Source organism: Botryllus schlosseri, chromosome 11 (genome assembly GCF_051294905.1).
Source record: "Botryllus schlosseri isolate E-star chromosome 11, Bs_hap1, whole genome shotgun sequence".
In the NCBI taxonomy this organism is placed as follows: Eukaryota; Metazoa; Chordata; class Ascidiacea; order Stolidobranchia; family Styelidae; genus Botryllus; species Botryllus schlosseri.
This window is the reverse complement of record NC_137246.1, coordinates 14,042,039-14,063,663: the sequence shown is the minus strand read 5'-3', so window position 1 is coordinate 14,063,663 and position 21,625 is coordinate 14,042,039. Positions and strand designations below refer to the sequence as shown.

General features: G+C 40.6%; 5 protein-coding genes across 6 annotated transcripts; 1 reads left to right on the top strand and 4 right to left on the bottom strand.

The window, feature by feature from the left end:
* Window positions 1-30: 30 nt before the first annotated feature.
* LOC145449431 (tyrosyl-DNA phosphodiesterase 1-like) lies at window positions 31-1,926 on the bottom strand. The gene has a single exon (XM_080327792.1). It carries the CDS (start codon window positions 1,805-1,807, stop codon window positions 113-115), a length of 1,695 nt encoding a protein of 564 aa, XP_080183918.1. The 5' UTR covers window positions 1,808-1,926; the 3' UTR covers window positions 31-112.
* Window positions 1,927-2,506: 580 nt separating this feature from the next.
* On the bottom strand, window positions 2,507-3,767 carry LOC145449433 (U11/U12 small nuclear ribonucleoprotein 48 kDa protein-like). Its single transcript, XM_080327794.1, has one exon. The coding sequence runs from the start codon at window positions 3,663-3,665 to the stop codon at window positions 2,607-2,609; it is 1,059 nt and encodes a 352-aa protein (XP_080183920.1). The 5' UTR covers window positions 3,666-3,767; the 3' UTR covers window positions 2,507-2,606.
* A 2,947-nt stretch (window positions 3,768-6,714) lies between these two features.
* On the bottom strand, window positions 6,715-8,134 carry LOC145449432 (TBC1 domain family member 13-like). Its single transcript, XM_080327793.1, has one exon. It carries the CDS (start codon window positions 8,049-8,051, stop codon window positions 6,858-6,860), a length of 1,194 nt encoding a protein of 397 aa, XP_080183919.1. The 5' UTR covers window positions 8,052-8,134; the 3' UTR covers window positions 6,715-6,857.
* On the bottom strand, window positions 8,102-10,656 carry LOC145449430 (DNA replication factor Cdt1-like). The gene has a single exon (XM_080327791.1). It carries the CDS (start codon window positions 10,533-10,535, stop codon window positions 8,523-8,525), a length of 2,013 nt encoding a protein of 670 aa, XP_080183917.1. The 5' UTR covers window positions 10,536-10,656; the 3' UTR covers window positions 8,102-8,522.
* A 1,239-nt stretch (window positions 10,657-11,895) lies between these two features.
* On the top strand, window positions 11,896-15,952 carry LOC145450622 (WD repeat-containing protein 31-like). Of its 2 annotated transcripts, none has more exons than XM_080329131.1 (2): window positions 11,896-12,105; window positions 14,800-15,952. In XM_080329131.1, exon 2 carries the CDS (start codon window positions 14,806-14,808, stop codon window positions 15,808-15,810), a length of 1,005 nt encoding a protein of 334 aa, XP_080185257.1. In that variant the 5' UTR covers window positions 11,896-12,105; window positions 14,800-14,805; the 3' UTR covers window positions 15,811-15,952. The 2 variants fall into 2 exon arrangements, with proteins under 2 accessions (XP_080185257.1, XP_080185258.1); XM_080329132.1 differs by lacking the exon at window positions 11,896-12,105 and adding an exon at window positions 12,267-14,410.
* The last annotated feature ends 5,673 nt before the right edge of the window (window positions 15,953-21,625 follow it).

Here is a 21,625-nt window from a genome sequence, read left to right as displayed (position 1 = left end):
TTACCAAGAGTAAATAAAAGTGAACGCAGCAGCAATGCACGCCATATTTATTTGCATGACAAGTAACCAATGAAATATCGACCAAAAGTACAACCACACAACTCTATCGACCTTACGACGGGACCCACATATTGCCATGTCGATCAGGTAACGTTTTGTGTGGTATATCCCAAATCCAAGGCTCATCACTTTCAGCATATGGAATGATTGGAGTAGAGTACGGCAAGACCAGTTCGGGTTTAACGCCAGGCGATGAAGTCAACTTAAATGTTTTGGTGTCATCATTGTAAAATCTTTGCGGCAGAAACAAAACTCCCAACTCGTAGGACTTGATGGCCAGTTGGGAGCCTTTCTTTTCAAGCGTTCCCCAGGCTGCTTTCGATAAATTGGAGCTTGTTAACAGAAACCAAGCCGCCTTCGTGAAATCTTTATCCACTCTAGTGTAACTTTTAATGTGAGGCGAAGCTTGAGTCCGGACAAGGTACCGCGACTTCCAATTGTGCAGGAAATTCTCCAACCAAATCTGCTTTTTCGCCACAGAAAAATTGTACGGTATGGACGCGCCAGCCGGGTATCCTTCCAGACTCGTTCTTACATTTTCGACAGTCGGAAAAATCAACTTCAACGGGGCGTTTGAAGACAAAGTGCCGATCGAACCGAATTTTTTCACCTTTGCAGAAGAAAGGCTGCGCAGCCACTCGCCACATAACCATTTGTCTTTATCGCTTCCGAGCGATCCAACACTCGAAAACTGTCCGATAACGGGCCAATTCGACACATCTTCCACATACTCCCGCAAAACACGTTGCAACCTCAAGTGACCCCATTTCGACAAAGAAGAATCTTTATGTCTCCCTGGTACCGATCCTATCAAAACCACCTTTGCCGAAGACAAATCGTGTTGCTCAATCAAGTCAATCCATTTCTGTAACACACCGTGCCGCTTGTAGCTTTTCAAGTAATCAATGAGGTCAGTTTTGAAACAAAATTTACTTTTGACAGCACTATCCGCACTTCCTACCAAGCTGAACATTGGGCTTATCCAAATGCCTTGCGTCTTTTGATGCCAGTCTTTCGCAACGAGGTTGCATGTATGTATGATAACACGCAAACCGCTCTTATAGTGTAATAACATCATTTTAGTATGATGCGTACCAAAAGGGGGAAGTTCCACTTTACATGTTTTGAGGTTGGGATATCGGTCCCTATTCAATCCTGTGTAATCTGCGGCACGTTCGCCGTGGACTAACAAAATCGGAATTTGTCGCTTGTGTGCGGGAAGCTGTTCGAGAAACCAAGCCGCGTTGACGCAGTAGTTGAATTGTGCTGTTTCTAGCAGATCTCCGAATTTTACACTCAATATATCTTTGATATCAAGAGAGCCCAGCGGAGTGTCGGGGTGGTGGTAGTTGAACTGATCAGGCAGACCTGTTACAGTTGACAAAACATAATTTAAAGGCAATGATTCTCTCCATACCACCACGGGATCGCGACTGGGGCTATCAGCTTTGCGACGTTTGGATTGCGAATCCGATTTTGGGATGTCGTGCGTATTTTTTGACGTGGTCTGTGATCCCGGGAATATTTTTTCATGTGATTTGGTGGCGTTACCAGAATTATGATCACGATGCAACGTATGTTGTAATAACTGCTTTTGCTTGATTCGAGCGGGACTTGCATATTTTCTTGGTACATTACTCGAATTAGAATCAGATGTCGCTTTGATCGGTTTGAGAAGGGATGCGTTGTCTTCATCTTCTGATTCACTGCTATCCGATATCGTCCACCCTTGCGATGATTTGATCATTGCATAGGCTACAGATACCAGTCTTTTTCAGAACACTAGTTGAGCGGCATAAATTAATGAAGTTATGAGTTGGTTAACTTTTGCTGCGGTTAGGAATTGAAGGCACATCAACATAAAATGGCAATAGATCGTCTGAAGACTAGAAGATGCATGATGTATGTTGAAGTAAATGTTTCAAGGTAATTCTACCAGACAGTGAACTAGAGCCCGACCGATATATCGGTATATGTGTCTTCGTCAAAATATGGTATCGGTCTACTCGTGTGACGTTTTCACTTATTTTATATCAGTGATTCTCTAACTTTTGGACACGCCCCCCTTTATATTGGTGAAGAATTTCGCGGCCCCGTTATCGTCATATTACGACATGCAACCAAAATGCTTGCAATCCCAACGGATAGTTTGATGGCATGGAAGGTTATGATTATTGGTGAGAGAATTCTCAAATAGGAAATTCGTACTATAGACAGAGCAATAACTAGGTATTGGACCGCATCTTTGCGCCCCCTTTCAGATGCTTTCACGCCCCCCCTCAGTTTGAGAACCACTGATCTGATTGAATATGTGGAAAAAATGTCTTTCTGAATTATTGCATAATATATATGCCTTTTGGGGTGGAAATACTAGTTTTTACTGCATTTTAGGGCGAATAAATTAATGTATGGGGTCGTATGGTGCGATTACGAAAGAACAAATCGGTTTCGTTCCAAAATTTTTATATCAGCCAGGCTCTAATGTTTGCGTATCAAATACCTTAACCTAAAATCACGACTACAATGCTTGTACTTTCATTCCGACTCTATCTCGGAGAGCGCTTACTGCGCTTAGATTTATGATGCGACCGTGACTCATAGTCACCATGTCTCTTTTTATCGTGCCTTCTGTCTTTTGACGATGAGCTTTTCGAACGATTCTCACCGGACCGCGAAGATTCCTTTCTGTGAGAACGAGACTTGCTGGAATAGAACGATTCATCGTTTTTGCGAAACGATTCACAGTCTTGACCTGGACGCTGTGAGTAATATGTCCTATGCCTTGATGACGATGGTGTATCATTAGGCATGCAGTCTTTCGTTCGGTCCCTATCTATATTATCTTTCACAATTCCAGTCAATCGTTTTTCTTCATGGATTTCATTGCCAATCTCGTTATCATCTTTGTGCTTCGTATTCCACAGCTTTCTTAACTCGTCCATGTGAACTTCCAGCACGCTCCTTATGATCTCGGTTTGCGAACGTTTTGTGATGTGTACGTTTTTCGCTCGGTATGACTGCCGCCGTTTTTTCATATCGCGCATCTTTTGCAGGAGTTCAATGTCGCTGAGGTTATCGGGATTTTCTTTTTGATAAAGTTTTTCAGCCGCCTGCGTTTCTAGATCGACAAAAAGAGCCTTATCTGTCAGCGGTTTGTCTTCTGAATAGCATTGCTTGATTTCTTCGTTGTAGACCGTTAAGCGTTGTTCTGGAGTCAAGTGGCACGTGTATTTCTTATCAGACCGTATCAAAGGAGAAGAGGGCGAAATCTTTGCTATTATACTATCGTAATTAACACATAGAGCATGGTCATGTCTAACACGCTGTTCTTCATCTACAATTTCAGTCACTTCTTCCGGCAAATATCCCATCGCCTTCCATTCACAGGATTTCTGGTGTGACTCCAGGCTTTTAGGCATGATAATATGATGGTGATTGTATGGACAAGGAGTACACTCAGTTTCACTGTCAAGTTTCGGTGCCGTCCAGCCAATCTTTCCTTCAAAATGCGCCAATATGCCCCTCGCGTTTGATACATATTGATCTAAATCCCCGTCAGTAGGACCTGAATCAGTATGACTCGAACTGTGTTCCTCGAGTTCCATGATAACGAAGCTATCTATTATAATTAACCTGCATTTAATTAAGACAGTCTGCTCTAAATCATATAAAGAATTTATTAAAATACATTATATAATCATGAAATAACAAGCGATCTCGCATAATAATAAATGTAATCGGCTAAAAAAGTTTGTTCGTCGACCAATGTTAATAGAATTGGCAAAGCTGTGATTGCAATCATCATTCTTCGGAGCAACTGCCCTACATGTCCTTTTAGTATTTAACACATGAACTTCTTCGTAATTGTGTCCAAGTTTCCAGCAACAAAGCACAGAATACAAAACAATGTAGGGCATATTAGTGACTGTGATCACCCTTTCAACCAATTTTGCAATACTATCCTATTAAAATATACATATTGTCGGAAGCTACAGTTTGAATTCTCTGCACATTATCAACTATAGCGAGTATGGCAAATTAGTATGCTTCTATTACTAGCTTATTGGAGCTGCAGAATATAGGCCACGTTGGTCAGGAGATAATAATGGTATGGTAAAAAATGCTTCAAGGTACACAATTTGTTAATATGTATATCTCAACAAATGCAGCACACGGCAAGTTATGATATGAGTTTGCTATAACCCAAAATCATATCTTCAACGTACTTACGGTCAACAACCATAAGTAATAGGCCTATCATAGTAGGGTATCAGATCCAGGTAGGCTACACTATAATCAGAGGTGGTCAAAGTAGTCAAGAAAGCTACTCAAGTAGAAGTAGAAGTAGCGGCGGAAAAATCTACTCAAGTACAAGTAGAAGTACTTTTTCCATAAGCCACCTAAAACTACTTGAAGTAGAAGTAGAATTGACTGACTTTAAATCTACTCAAGTAAGTAAGTAGTTTTGAGACAGTCTTAATTAGTTCGCATGGACTGTCAAAAGCTGCAAATTGAGCTATGCGGAAGGTGCAGAGAGCTTTATTCGTATTAATGCATCCCAGGAAGTATCAATTTTCAACAGAATAAGCATTCTTTCGCATCATGGGATGCAAATTATAGTACTGATGTGAAAATTCGATACTAACCATTTGTTTACTAGGAGACCTCGTTTTAGAGAATATCATGGCATGGCCCCTACCCCATATTACAAGGCCCCAAGTTTAGGCGAAGGGCAATACGGGAAAGTTTTATCGGATACGGTTTCAACACTTTGCGCGATTAGTATACGTTAATAACAAATATTGTGGATCGTAAAATTTATATTTAGTGTAGCTTTATTGTCGTAAAATAGAGACATTGCTACACTTGCTTTAATGCTTCAACATGTATGTTCTGGAGACAAAAGAATTGTAAGCAATTAGAACTCAAAGTATGATACTCCGAGTATCATACCCGGAATTGAAAGTGAAATACAAATACCACTTCTAGAAAGCAGAAAATATATTTCATGTCTTTTGTCTATAAAGCTTCAAAGGTGATTTGCTAAAACAGGTGTATCGTTTAAAAAAGCCGGATTTTCCAGATTAGCAGGACACATCATGGGCTGCTACATTACGATATGATAGGTAATTGCAAGATTGCGAAACGGTATTTTCAAACGTTATGGTGGGCCATATTTACTGTGATGAAATATTTGATATGGGCGACAATGCGGTGAGAGCGGAACCAAGGAATCCGGTACCTAAATTATATTCACTGATACTTTCGTGAAAACCTATTTGTTACTCCATAACTACTGTGCGCGAAGCGCAACAAAATTTCTGGGCTTTACTTGACTTTTATGAATATTAAATGTTGGTACTCCGTGAAAACAGCCCCGAAATTCCTCAGGCTATCTTTCATATTAAGGGATTAAACTACTTCTACTTGACAAACTGAAAATAGCGAAAAGTAAGTAAGTAGATCAGAAAATATTACGAAGTAGAAGTAGAGAAAATCAGATCTACTTGAGTAAGTACCAGAAGTAGAGGAAAACTACTTGAGTACTTCGAAAAAGTAGAAGTACTTCGTTACTGACCACCTCTGACTATAATGTTTCATCTTGATAACAACAGGCCAAAACAATACACAATGTCAACTTACAGTAGCCTATAATTTCAAATATTCAGCTTATTTATCATGTGTTACTCAGGCTAGTTGCGAGTCTTGCGACCATCAATCGTGCAGCCAATGATGCATTCAGGTTGCAAGATGAAATTGGGCAATCCGCCATTATGATTGACAGGTATTTAGGTTAACAATTGATGTTACAGCGGCAACCCACAACATATGTGTTTATAATGTCAAATTCCATTCATGCTTAGACCACATCGGAAAAATCGATTTTCAGCACAGGTTAGAAAGAGCATAAGATGCAGCACTTGAACCGATTAGTAAGTACAATTGAAGGCACCAGGAGTATGCACAGTGCACAACAAGGCAAGCAGCATGTTCATTGTTCATGTACTGAAAAAGCTGGCGAATCAGATACTTTGCCGAGTTGAAAACGCTACGAAGTAATAACAAATTTGAGAAATTGATCACAAAAATATAATCAAGTTGCATTGATTCATTGTCCAAAGTAAGAGTGCCAAAATTACAGAACCCACCACATTGAGTAACTCAGGAATTCTTGTTCAATTTTCACCTTGTTATAGGCACACACGAGTTGTGGGGCAAAAGTCCTACATCCGCAGGAAATAACAAAACCATCTTTCGGCAAAGACACAAACAGGATTAATGTTGGCTTTTTCGATCAAGAACTTTTGGTTTTAACAATATGGTGAAACCCATCTCATTATACTCATTCGTCTATTGTTGTCGATCTGTTTTAGGTAGAGAATCGTGTTCACATAATCGGGATAGACAGAAAGTCATGTACCACAAAGAGAAGGCAAAAACAACACTAACTAGAGAGCATCAGTGGCATGTGGAATAAACTACCGGTAACGCCCAAGAACTACAATTTGTCATTTAAATCCTCAATTGGTTCGAAGTCAGTTAGTTAATTTACATGTAATCTCAGAACTAGAAAGAGTTTCAGATTCGCCTAACAAGGCCAAGGCCAGTCTCGAGACATTCTCTTCAGTAACATTCGAGAGACAGTACGTCTTTGCTTTATCGCATCACACAGTCGGTACAGATATAAGGATGAAAGAACACTAGGAATATTGCTCCAACCAACTAACAAACTTTCGGATTGCGATTTAATACAACGAGTTAAGGACAAGCATAGTCCGTCAGTCTATCGGTTTACATCACCAATTGCGCCCTTTTATGTGTTTCGCCACATCGTGAGCCTTATTTATAATGTCAGAAATATCGATGGTTTCCGGGTAATTTTGTAGCAGTTTCATGTTATGTCCAAAGTCGCCGTGAAGCAGACGATCTCTTACTAATACGATCATCGCCACACACACACAAACCAACAGATCGAATCGATGCTGATCGGCGAAGAGCGAGTCCCACATTTGAATTGTGTCCGGCAGAGAAAACTCTTGTGACAGCAGCAACGACATCCACCGAAACAGATAGAACTCTTTTCTAATGTTCTGTTCCTGCAGCAGTTGCCACACCTCCTGATCGGCGTTCTTGAGCAGATTGACGACGCGGTCCATGGAGCCGTTTATCCCGGTGGTCGAATCGTCCAGAGTCTTTATGAAATGATCCCGGATTTCGCTCATCAGGTTGGTGAAACAAAAAAAGGTGTCGCACTCGGCGTGTTTGGCCCATTCCTTGTTAGGATCGGAGGCGAACGTGTAATAAAGCGGTCCTATTATCTCATTCATTCCTTGCACGTAACCTGTGCCGGGATTCAGCTTCGCGTAAATGAACAATATTCTTTCGACGACTTCCCAATGGGCTTCTGACCCTTCCGGCAACGCGACGTACTCATGCACCGCTTGCTTTTTCTTACTTATCACGCCTGCCATCATTCCTAAACGATTTTTGGAAACGTTCTGGTAGTGCAGCGAGTTTTTCTGAACCCTTCTATGCAATCTTTCCGAGCGATTCGACGGATCTACGAGTGCGTCGCACGGGTATGGGGTCGCGTTTTGAAAAAACGATATATCGGGACACAGGCGACGCACGTCTTTATCGATTTGGTTCAGCACCTCGTTGTCTTGAAAGTAGGAATTCCACTCACTGCACGGGTTAGGATTCAGGGGGTGATCCTCCAGAGTGACATCGGCTCGCTTTTCAGAATACCCCTTATTCCCGGGACATATAATAAGATCGTTCACAAATCCATGATATTCTTCTCTGGTACGCAGCAGCGTGGCGTCCCACACATTACGTTTCGACGGCAGATATTTCAATAAAACTCGCCATGTAAGCGCACGTATTCCACAAGATTCGGCGATCCCATAGCATGATAACTGCGCCAATTCCTCCACTTCAATGACCGGGGCACTTAGTAATTCCAAAAACTTGCTCTCTCGCTCAGCCATGAAGAGCTAATATTGCAAGTTTAGGCTATGCACAAATCTATAACACATACCTGTACAAACGAGAAACACAGTGCGTGTTAAAAACAAAATTTACCCGTAAAAAAACTGGCCGTAATTCTCAAAAGTTCAAAAACAAATTCAGTTCCGTATTGACTTTCTAAAAATGATATCGTTCAGAGTCTTGGCGAAAATGCATCATAATTTCAATTGTGCCAACTATCAACTGTTTGACAACAAGATCATATCGCCATTTGAATATCATGCGAGATTCTGAAAACTGGAAGCAGCATAAGCAGAAAAAACATTTCACAACACAACATTCAAATCATCCGTGAACAAAGAATGAAAACACTATAACCTATAAATGACTCATCAAGTAAGGGTACACAACAGTTGAAAATTCCTAACAGCACCAGTTGAATCAGACAGGACACAGATTTGGATTGATACTTATTATGCTGATGCTTGAGGTTACACTGTATCTGCTAATTCTTTTCTCTTCACACTGATCTTCTGTAACACAACATTTGTGTCCAAGTCCCTGTTCATTTTGATGTAATCCGAGTTTTTTACACGCAACCTTTCGAGCCATTCTGGTACAGTGAGAACAAGAAGCATTATGTGTTCTTTAGCGGATGCCTCGCTCAGTATGCTGGTCGTGCATTTTGCCAGTTTTTTATAGAGAAACTCCAAGGAGAGGCTGGCTCTCTTTTCGGTCATGTACAGCATTCGCAGAGCCCTGGCCAACTGCGGAAGGTTGTCTAGCTGCTCAAGTTTCTTGGACTGTTCGTCCGACCGGAAAACGGCGTTCAAGTTCCGAGCCGCTTCTTTCGCTCTTACTTTGTCTAAAAGGGACTGAGGGATTCCTTTGAGGGCAGCAGGTGTCGCTTTCGCAGGAGAGACGTTGTTGTTTTTCTCGGGCGAGATTACAGATACCTTTTCTGGCGACGATGGAGTACTTTCGGTAACTTTCTTCAGGCCGCCGTAGGCCTTTCTTGTGAACCGGGATCTAGCTTTTTCCAGAACGTCCTTCGCATTGAGGCGTTTATCTAGACTTACAGGAGGCTGAGGCAGTTCGGCCTTCTTTGGATTCGGCACAGAATCCAATGGAAAATCTTTATGCCAACGGCGGACGCGGTCACTTTCGGAGACGTGGCTAGGGTGGCCTATTTGTGTTAAAAATTTTGCATGGTGCTCGCGGACAATCTTTAACAACTCGAAATGAAAATGGTGCCGCCTTCTAGACAGTATTCCGCCGGTTAACTTTTTCTCGCCACCAAATCGGTCGATTTCCTCGAAGACAGGTTCTATCGTCAGTTGAAATTCCGATTGCTTACCGCGATCCTTCGTTGTAACCAGCCCCTTTTCTTGGCGATATTGGTATGCGGAAGGGAAAACGGTTTTGATCTGCGCTAGGTGTTCAATCTCGAAATTTCGACGGGACATTTCCTGCACGGATTTCTGTAAATTCGCCCAGGTCGCGACTTGTTTCCGATTGAAAAACATGCCTGCAATTATGTCCAAGCATCGGAACAGCTCGAGAAGTACTTTGTAATAGTTGGGCAATGGCAAGCCTGCGGGTATATCTTGAGCAAGACTGTGCAAACTTTGGTATAATGGCTCTTGCACTGCTGACGGGGTTGCCTTGACTGGTGATTGTTGAATTTTTGACGCAAGTTCTTTTTGTTTAAGTTCCTTTTTCAGTCTGATCATTTCTCGAAGATGATCTTGAAGACCTTTCAAGTCACGGCTTTCATGCAACTTATTTTTCAGACATTCACAGTTGCTTCGAGTCTGCAATTTTTCTGCAACTTTAATAAATCGTTCGTGATTATTTTTTTTACTAGTGTTGGGAGTTTTGTACGATTCATAGAATATGTCAGGTCTCTCGGTGTTCGAGATTACCTTATTCGCATCAGGTTCTTCGCTGGAGGGAATTGCATTAGCACAAGGTAGCAACGTAGTATCGTCATTCTGAATCGTTTCAGGTTTCAATTGAGAATTGGAATATAAAATGTCTTGTCTCGAACAAGAACTAGTCGATGCCATTACCGTGGTTGGTTCGACTTTCTCCAGCGGATTGTCAGTATTGACCTCCTTCTCTGTAGTACTGATCTCATTTGATGATGTAGCGATTTGAATTTCAGATTCATCACTCAAAATGATCTTTGTTGATTTTTGAGCCGGTGAAGAACTTGTTTGTTCCGTACCAGTTGACGTTGACTCATCTTTGTTGTTGTCAGCAGATTCAACAACTTTGGAAAAATATGAAACTAAATCTTTAGCTTTACGTGGTGCACTCCTCTTAGTTCTCGCCCTTGTCATGGTACGCGTTTTCTTCGACAACTGTACAGTTGTTTTCGAAAGTGAAGGATCATTTTTCTGTTCATCTTCCGGCAATGAGATCTTGGGCCGTTTCGCCGCTGGTACATTAAATCCTTTTCTCTTCTTACTGAAGTAGTCAGTAACTGTTGCTTGGGCCATTTTATCCTTGGTGCATGTCAACCAGTACGGTAACCACTGTAAAATTATCACATTATCAAGACCGAGTGGTAATTCTGAATCTTCATAAGTTATGTAGATAGAAAACGTTATCACGTGATGCTTATTGATGCATAGATATATACGTATGGCTTGCAGGGTAATCTCAGACACGCTGTACGGAGTAACGGAGCTGTATACCTGTATCTCATAAGAATTAACATAACAACACTATAGTGACTACCGTATATAGTATCTGTCCGGTTACGCTAAAATTCGATAAATTCAGAAAATCCTCGCCTCCACCCCATCTCCTGAAACAGATCATTTTGTGGTGTATTGAACCATGGAAAACAGAATGGGTTTTCCACGATTGAACTGATAAAAATTGCTAATAAACCAATGATGATGATCTCTGAGATCTGAGACGAAATGATCACCAAATTCACGATCCGGTTCAGGAGTCGGAGCCGGTGCAGGATTTTATCATAGCCTTTACAAAGGCTATGATTTTATCGATAGTGGACAGGATCCGGATTTTTAATCGGGTTTAAAAGTAGGATTTTAGCAGCATTTTTGTACTGATATATTAGCAGTATTTTGCAGGATTTTAGCGGATTCTTAAAATTCAGAATTTCAATTCACCAGCCGGAGCCGGAGCTTATATAGTTCAGTGAGCCATATGGATTGCGATACTGAATTTTGAGAAATCGTTCGTCTCTGCTGCTGAGAAGACGAGCTGCAAGACGATGATCGGGTGTAGCAATGTGCACGTGCTTCTACATTTAAAGTACGGAATTCCACCCGCATATTATACAATGTGAAGAACATTACCAGATTATGTCATTGTATCGCTTCGGTGACTTCACAAGTGCTACAAAGAATCAACTGATTATGTCCTATTCCGTCTCTATAATCGCATCGTCCAGTTTCCCAGATTAAAATACAAGCTCATTAAGAGATTACAGAATAATTTGCGAAAATTATTTTCACGCACTGAGGCCACCCAGATGTTTAGGTGACAACTTCCGAATCGCACATCATCAAAATATTTCAACCTTCGGAATACCTCAAAAGAGCCAGCAGAATTATTTCAAATATATCGTTTTTCGTTATGCTGCTATCCTTAATGCTAAAATAATATTCCGTTCTAATCGCAGTACTGTCATCATAGCTCAGTGGGTTACACTTATTTGGCGGGTCCATGGTTCATGCTAGATTAGGCTATATTGCGGGATTGCCCGGCATTCTCCTTAGGTTCATATCTGTTCATTACGTCGCATTGTGTCTTATATATCGCATAGTGAATTGCGCGTGTCTTGATTGGATAAAAATATAATCTGCCGATTATTGATATTATTATTGATATTTCTGATCTTCACCCGGTCATGGCATCTTTCTTACTGACCCGTGAAATTTGTAAACAACCTTATTTACACTTGGCGACGCTCAACGAGTAACAACGATATTTAGCGTAGCGGTAAAAGATACAGCTGACTTCTTCCTCTTGAGCTCGTTTCCACGGAAGTGCTACAGTATTTGAAACAAGAATTGCGATACATCCAAATTTCAGGTGAACTACTCAACTCAACGATGTATACCTCTTGTTGTCGTATCAAAGTCAGCCGTCAATTTTACCGGACCAGTCAATCAGGTTTATTAATATTTTCATCGTTTCAAAACATCACAAGACTGCGATACAATGAAAAGATAAGAAGGTGCCGAAACAACTTGGAGTAGCCTTTAAGATCAGACACCCACCTTAGCCTAGGTGAAGTAAATAAGAGGCATGCACACTGAATGAAAAGTAATGCAGAGAATATAAGACGCAAGCGACAAAACGAGGTGGCATGTGGCGGAGGGCATGGTCGATGTTAGGTCGTGGTCCAGTGATCCTAAAGACTGGCTAGTAGATCTGGCCTTCCGACGCATGCCATCTCTTTTTATCGCCTGTCCTTTTATACAATCTTATTTTACTCTTCATTCAATATGCATGCCTACTCCTACTCCTAAGCTGTTTCGACACCTTCTTATCTTTTCATTTTATTGCAGTCTTGTGGTGTTCTGAAAGGATGAAATTGTTAATAAAAAATTGAATTGAATCTTGTAATAAAACGACACCGTACGGCATACGCCGGTACGGTGCTGAACCGATCACAACAACTGCTTTTCTTAACGATAATCACTATAGCCGTAACGTACGTATATTAGGTATATAGTTACCTCAGGTGACTTACCTGTAATTAGCCCATACTGTAAGAATATGTCGCTCAATGATGCTGTATTTGTAAGTTGCTTGACTTTGAATATCATGTTGTGTAAACATCACTTGGCACTTGAGTAAATTATGTTTTATCCATGTATATAGCCGGGATATACCGACCATCCGGTATGCTACCAGTACCACTACCAGTATATACCCAGTCCCAGTGCCGGTGTTCTGTACGGTAGCTCACTTTCACGATTAAAATGCTTGCTATATATTCCCCAAAAACTAAAGATATGAATAAACTTACTTACACGTTACACATAGAGTCTACAAACATTTTCTATTACGATCATCCACTTCATCAATTGGGTGTTCCACCATCATTTTTTGAATGTTTATTATCATGATACGAGTTGAAATGCTTTAGAAATTTTGTTCAACTACATCCAAATCAAATGATAATATCAGGCTTTAGTTGAATAGAGATCAGGGGTTCCCAATCTTTATGTTGTCTCAACCCAAATTTCGATTCAAAAGCATATCAAGAATGTAGCAATGTTTATTGTTTATAGGTCTTTTGAAACGATTTTAATCTATACATCCACTCGAAGAAGTGCTAATTGAAGTCCTGTGTCACACCAAAACCAGATGACAATTCATAAGCTCTTAGGTAGTGCGGAGAGTATATATATAGCATACCGTTAACATATAGCACTACTGCGTTTGAGCTGAAATAGTGGAATGGCTCACTTGTAATACTATTGGAAGGATTCCCATCCCATTGATTTCTATGATGTAATTGTCGTCATCTCTATTTGGGATTTTCTATTTTGCTTCAGTGTTTTATCGCCTTAATCTTCAGCGTAGCGGCTGGACACGATAGTAGGTGGCGTTTTGAAATCACGCTTTGACTGATACCGTACCTTGTTTGCAGCATTCCGCCCCTCAAAGTTTTTTTTTTTTCTATTTTGATATAGGAACTAGAATATTCCAGAAATGAGTCGCCGATAGCATCCAGTTAATTGGCATTCTCGTAATAGTCATTGGCATTCAATTATCGTCTCTGCGTCCCCCATAGAAAAAGCAAACAACCTCCTGAGTTTGACCCACAGGTTGGGAACCCTTATAGATGATCAACCAGCAGGTGCTAATTGCAATTATGGAAAATTTAAACCTGGGACGTAGCAGCAACATCCGCATATGTCAGTTCATAAGCGTTTATGAACTCTTTCATAACTACTTGAGTAATTTTTGAAATCTAGCAAATTCTACTTCTACTTGTACCTGAGTGGAATCGACATTACTAAATTTCTTGTCTACTTTGACAACGTCTGTGAACACTCGATCCTCTTCCTAAAGCAGTGGTTTCCAACCTGGGGGGCGCGCTCCCCTTTAGGGGGCCTGAAAGCTCGGAAGGGGGGGCGCGAAGAAGCGGTCAACTGACAAAAAAAATCGTGCTTTGTGCGATTTACCTCCAATTCAGGCGTGTTTCTCTATATATACACTGAATTTCATATTTTTTAATTCTCTAATCAACAGTTAGCCTATTACCTTCCATACCATCAAAAAATCTGTTGGAGTTGCTAGCATCCTGGTTGGATTTTGTGATATGACGATAAAGGGGGCGCAAAATTTTTCACCATCATAAAGGGGACGTGTCTAAAAAAAGGTTGGGAACTACTGTCCTAGAGCATATTGCAAACAATCTATTACCAAATTTCTACATCTATTTAGAATTGTAACAAACTTGTCTCGGGAACTGGGGTCTAATCAACTAAATTCATTATTATTGATCAATTATACTCCTGCACTATCCCACGATGTGATTGGCCTCCCTAATGCTAACATTGGCTATGATAAGATTATATGTGTAGGCTATTTTGGATGACCTTTTCCTTGATCGTTACTGAAGAGCTTGATTTCCAATGCTGTGTTTGAAATCCGAAGGTTACATTATTCAAAACTAATACTACATTCCAATACGTTTCTAAATTCTGTCATTGTATTTTTCAATTTTTATTTGGAGGAGATATTCGGTAGTTTCTAATTTTATTTCAGTGCTTGATGGGCAAGTGGGCAAGCAAACACAAGAAAGGCATTTCGAAAAAAGCCAAAGCTTACAGCGCTCCAGAAAATAACGATGGTCAGACTAAACCATTGCCTACAAAACAGTTTTCACCAAACCCCGTCAAGTTTCATCACTCGGATGCCGTAACATGTGTAGATATTTGTAGAGAGGTGTGTGTTTCGGGCGGCAATGATGGGACTATCATATTGCAAAATATTCGGAAAGACAAGCTAGTCAACCGATTTTCAGGCCATAACAGAGAAGTGACCAAAGTATGTTTGCATCGCGGTACTGGAAATTGTGTAAGTGCTTCAAGAGATAAGAGCATAAAGGTTTGGAGAGACAGTAAAGAACAATGTCGTCTCACCGGACATGAGCTAAGTGTCACGGGTGTTGCGTTTGATAGCGCTTTATGCCGAATATGGTCTGGATCTCGTGACAATACTGTACGTTTGTGGGATGTGGAATCTTCAAACTGTGTAGCCATTAGCAAATTAAGTAGAAACTTAGTTACAGACCTGTGCTATTCCCCGGAAATGAACTTGCTCGCACAAACCTCGGAGGATCAAACGCTTAAGCTGTGGGATCCAAGAAACGTGGAATGCACATTCACGTTCCCAACACAGAACCAGATATTGACAAGTTGCAGTGTTTCAGATAGCATTTGTGTTACCACTAACAATGGCTTCTCGGGGCAGGGATGTGAAATTTGTATTTGGGACTTGCGCCAGAGACGTTTGTTGCACAGTTTGAAAGAGCATACGGAGACTGTGTCGGGATGTAAGTTCATCGGTCGCCATCTGGTGTCGTGCTCTCACGATGCCACTGTGAAATTATGGAGTCAAAACAGCGACAGTAAATGGTCTGTGTGCTCCAATTTGCATCCTAGCGCGGGTGCATTGTCATCTTTATCTGTAGCTGACGACAATACGATTTTAATTTGCAGTTATGATAAAGGAGTTTTATTGATAAACATGAGTCACAACACATTGACTTTTTAAGTAGCCAGATTAAATTCGATGACTTCAACCACTGCTACCATGGTTTATTTACGATGCACGAGTACTTGGGTCGATGTCAGTGTGTTCAAATCGCCTATTTGTTCTGTAAATCTGTGAATATACCTTATCAAAATCAATAGAACTGCCTGTATGTCTAGTAATTTCGCGAGAGAGGTATGACTCTTGAACAAAATTGACTTCTTATTCAATCGACGTTTCCCTCACTCACACCTAGAGAAGGACAACTGAATCGTAAATTCTACGCATGACTCCTTCTTAGCAAAAAATAACTTCAAAACTGTCACTTTACGATAAATATAACTTCGCTTTTATCCAGAATAGGTCAATACTTCCAACAAAAAGCGGGCCATGACGATGTCATACAAGTAATGTGTCTCCACGCGTAGTTATTTCCGCGTTCAGCTGTAAACTGCTATGGTCTTACTGTAGATTGACCGGTTCTATACCAATACCGAGAAAACCATTACCGAGAACGCTATTACCGAGAATGGACATTACCGAGAACGGACACCACAGAGAATGGACATTGCCGAGAACTGACACCACCGAGAATGGACATTACCGAGAATGGACACCACAGAGAATGGACACTACCGAGAATTTACACCACAGAGAATGGACACTACATAGAATGGACACCACCGAGAATGGACGTTACCGAGAATTGACACAACAGAGAATGGACATTACCGAGAATGGACACTACCGATAATGGACATTACCGAGAATATTGACATTACAGAGAATGGACAGTACCGAGAATAGACATTACCGAGAATATTGACATTACCGAGATTGGACAGTACCGAGAATGGGCATTACCGAGGATATTGACATTACAAAGAATGGACATTACCGAGAATATTGACATTACCGAGATTGGACAGTACCGAGAATGGGCATTACCGAGGATATTGACATTACAAAGAATGGACATTACCGAGAATATTGAAATTACAGAGAATGGACATTACCGAGAATGGTCATTACCTAGAATGGACATTACCGAGAATGTCCAATGTCGAGAATCTAACTAACTGAGACGGACGTTGTCGGGAAAATTATACCTGAGAATTGACACCGAATGTGGCAACGCCGTGATGCACAATTGCACAAACACGCGATCTGTACCTACTACATATGCATGGCATGCCTGCATGAGTGCATGCATAAATTGTACATGTGGACTTATAGTCCTAAAACATGTGAACATCGATCAATAGGGTTGGTTTTAAAGTGGTTTTACAATATCAGCTGATCGTCTCCAACGCTTCCGATTTGTGTACTAACCAGGACATACGAATTAGCCTACTCCGCTTCACTGATACGGAAATCTGTAGCATCCAGTTGTGATGCATATCTCAAAAGAGTAAAATATGGGAATAGGCCCATGAGTGCAACAGTAGAAAAGAATTAATATTGGTAGCAGATGATTATAACGGAGAAAGTGCGTATTCAATCAGTATTGACCGTCACGAGAATCTGGCTCACGAATTATTGTTAGGGAACGTGTCTAGCGGTGATTCTGGGCGCAAACACAATTTAATGTAGGGCGTAGATAATAAAGTCGGGTTGATTAAAAAGTGCTATGCCAAACGTAGCACAGTGATTGTGTTCTTGAGATTGCTTCAGAACGATTGGTGGGTCTGATCCTTCAAGTACTTTCAATGAACACCGACATTTTTTGTCATAATGCGTGCATATATCCAGTACGAAGTATCATTCGAAACTTTCAGTCTCATGAATACGAACTCGCCGACAGCGATTAACGTATTTCCCCGCGTCGAAAGAATGTTTTTTGCTAATACATTAGGTCCTGATTGTTCTGTCATTTCGCCGTCCACCTCTCTTAGCTGACCAACATCTATCATGACGTTTATTCGTAAAGCCTTTGATTGACCGGTAGAGTTGGTTTTTAAAGTAGCTCAACAATATCAGCTGATTGTCTCGAATACTCCACATTCGTGTGATGACGATAACAACTACGGCATAACAATGGATATTTTCGCTTCTCTGGTGCACAAATCTGTAACATCTGCTGTGATCCGAATCTCAAACCAGTATAATACGGTTAAGAGCCCCTAAAGAAACTATGGTGCGATAATGAATCCCGTCGCTTCACTGGCATGGATATCTCTAATAAGCCATCAACCTGCTGTGATTCGTATTATCCGTTTTATCTGCTTGAAAGCGAAAAGGCAAACTATGACATAATAGTTTTCTTCGAAGGAACGGATATCTGTAATACCTAAGTAGTTATATAGATCGCTCGCGATTCGTAATTGTTTCTTATGGCGGGGTGGTGACTCGTATTGAAAACCGGGGGTGGTGACTCGTACTTTCAGACCCCCCTTGTGGTGGTGAGTCGTAATGGGTTCTTATGGACGCGGTCGTGATTCGTACTTTCGGGTATAGGCTGCGGCGGTGACTCGTATTGAAAACTCGGGGTCGTGACTCGTACTTTCAGGTATAGGCTGCGGCGGTGAATCGTAATGAGAACTCGTGGTCGTGATTCGCACTTTCAGGCATCTCTCGCGCGGTGTTGAATATGTACGAGTCACCAACAATAACCGCACAAACGGAAACGTGGCTTGTTGTGAGGATTAAGCAGTGCGTGCGACCTATATTTCGAATGACCTGCGCGCTGAATTGTTTCACAGCCAACCGCGGTGGTCGTGACTCGCCTTTTTTACTATAGGTGGTGACGGTGATTCGCCTGTCGTGTATTCTTACGGGGTCTGTGGTGACTCGCCATGTGTTCTTATGGGTGCGGTCGCATGCGGCTATTGCGTCTTATGGCGGGGGTGGTGAGCGGCTATTGATGCTAACACGAAACCCGGGGTGGCGAGCGACACTTATTTCTTATGGTGGCGGGTCTTATTTCTTATGGGTGCGGTCGTGATACGTACTTTCGGTATGACTGCGGGCGGCATGTCGTACTTTCAGCAAAAAAGGTGTGAAATAGTTTGCCAAGTCTAGGAATCACTTGCAAGGTAATATTTTGGTATTTAGTTTACCACAGAGCCGGCGTAGACGGCGATTCGAATATCAACAATAACAACGCTCACGAATTAACACTTCAAATAGCTGTGAAATAGTTTGCAAAACCCCGCGATCGCTGACAAGATAATGTCTCGGTCATAACCATCTTTAACGACTTGGTGTCATAACCATACCGATCGCTCACGCGGTGAAATTTTAGTAATCAGTTTGTCACAGTACTTGATTTCGCTGGTAAGATTTAACAAGTAACGAATAACAGACCGCGGTAACTTGAATAGCGACAAATTGTCACTTATTTCCGCTCTAACTCTAATCCTTTGTGAAGTGAACGCTTATTCAAAAGGGCGTGATATAATTTTAAAATCCGACGACCACTCACCGGATAATGCTTCGGACATAGCAATCCCTCATGCCCGCTCACAAGGTAATATTTTGGTAATTAGTTTGTCCCAGAACCATCGCAGACGGTGATTCGAAAACCAACAATTTGTCACTTGCCCGCGATCGCTATATGTTTCACACCTCTCGAATAGTGGCTGACTTTAGTTGCGTGATAAGATCCATGAAAATATTCAATCAATGTGTTAGTTTATCAACTTGAAATGAAACTCACTACACAAATCAAGTCGATTCGTATCTGAATGTTTTAAATCGGTACAACTCTAATCCTTTGACAAATCCCTTACCGCGTTTTTGTTGAATCGAACGTAACCCGAATATTACTGACGCCGACTTTCAGCCGCATCGAATTATTCGCACATTCCGCGCCACTGTTTTCACACTTATAGAATCAATACCAACTATAACTCTACAAGAATCAAGAATCACAAGTATGTGCATTACACAGTTATTGTCTTTATTAACTTGAAATCAAACACTTAACAAAAACACACAACTAATCATTTGGCAACTCTAGCATTACCAAAAAATTCCAGTATTGTTGATTGAAAATCCTTGAGTCATTATTATCAAAAATGTTATAGTACCGCATCGGAATCCATTCGCGGGATGTACTAAAGTTAAATCCAGATAATCCAAAATGAAATATTTGGACTTTGACATAGTCTGAATTGAAATATATTGACAAACATGACTACCAACTTTGATCCAGTCACATTTCAAGATCATACTTTGAAACAATCCTTGAAACTTACAACTCTATTCACGACTGAGTTTTCCGTTCATCAAATAGAGTTTCAGTAAATACTATCGCGATATTTTAATGTGTTACTACACACAATAGAATCAATCAATGAAATAGCACCTGTTGTAAATATTTCTAACTTGACAACCACTTGTGCGTACCGCGATCGACTTGCGACGCGATGAGTTAAATCGGAATATTTCAATCTATTTGTCGAAACCTTGAACAAACTATCAGGTTATTTTTTGTTGTAATCGAGTGAACGGAAATAGTATTACGTCTCAACATTTTAGCATCTTCCCATAAACAAAAGAGTAAAATACAAAAAACCTTGTCAATTCAATCCGTTTGTAACTTACCCAACCAACTCAACAGTATCCTTACGAAAAGTAGACAAGACTACGCGAGTAATCACTACAATCCAAAATCCATAGCAAGTTCGGTTGTATTCATATCCCTACGACGCGTCTTTTGTTTTTCAACTGTAAAAGTCGTTACTATTTTGCAAGACAAAGTAATTACTACTTGATATATTTTATAAACCAAAGTAAATACTACTCGGTGTGTGGTTTGAGATTAACATATTACATTTGAGTATACCGGATTTGAATGCCTGACCAACGTAGTTGAGAATTCATTTCTTACAATCAAACGCCGGTTTTACATTGAAAGGTATCATACTGTAAACATAAGGATTGACACATTGATTTGATATATGAGATTTTGTAATGCTCGACCACGACTTGATTATTAAATTATTCACGATAATTAGACCCGATGTTGTGGTAAAGGTTATTAGAAAATATCACTTTTGGCATCGAGTACCAGTCGAAGTGGGTGAACAATAACACCGAAAATGATAAATGCGTTTCGTGCTACTATTGATACAAGTTCATTTCTATCAGGTGAAATAAACGCCATCACAAAACTCAGAGCATGCAAAGGTCTTGATTGATATGAATTTCGATTTGTGTCTTATGATTTTAGAAATATTATGATTCGTTAAACCAAAGTCGTATGTCCGATTATTAATTGATTGGAAACTTGATCACGTACCTCGATCATTACAGAAGATTATAACCCCATTGTCCGACAATCTTTTACAAAAGGATCGAAACCAAGTAACCCAAAGTCGTTGCCGTCGCATAAACAATTTGTACGACGTTTGATAATTGTACCCTATACGTTGGTGTACTAGAGATATTTGTAAAACACACTCTGGTAAAGAAATCGAAAAGATATCCTACACCTAAATCTGATAAAAACATTTTGCACTTTTTGTTCGTCAGTAGTATCCATTTTAATTTTCCCATTTCCTCTCGTCAAAGTAGATGTAATCATAGTCACTAAAGAACTTACTTGGATGTGTTTGAATTCTAGACATAGTTATGATTTACTCAACGCAAGACCCAAGAACAACCGTAGTTAACAACCGTGCACACATATCCAAAATATCGCACACTCCGCTATTCCTAAAGTACAAACACCCGATACAAAATATCACTTGTTGCGGCATCATCTTCACAATATCACCATTTTGTTTGTGTCAATTAGTTACTTTGTATGTTATCCCACAACTCTTACAAAAGTACGAAGGATATTAACATCGCACTAAGTAATTAACTTTACTCGATATTCTCACATTTC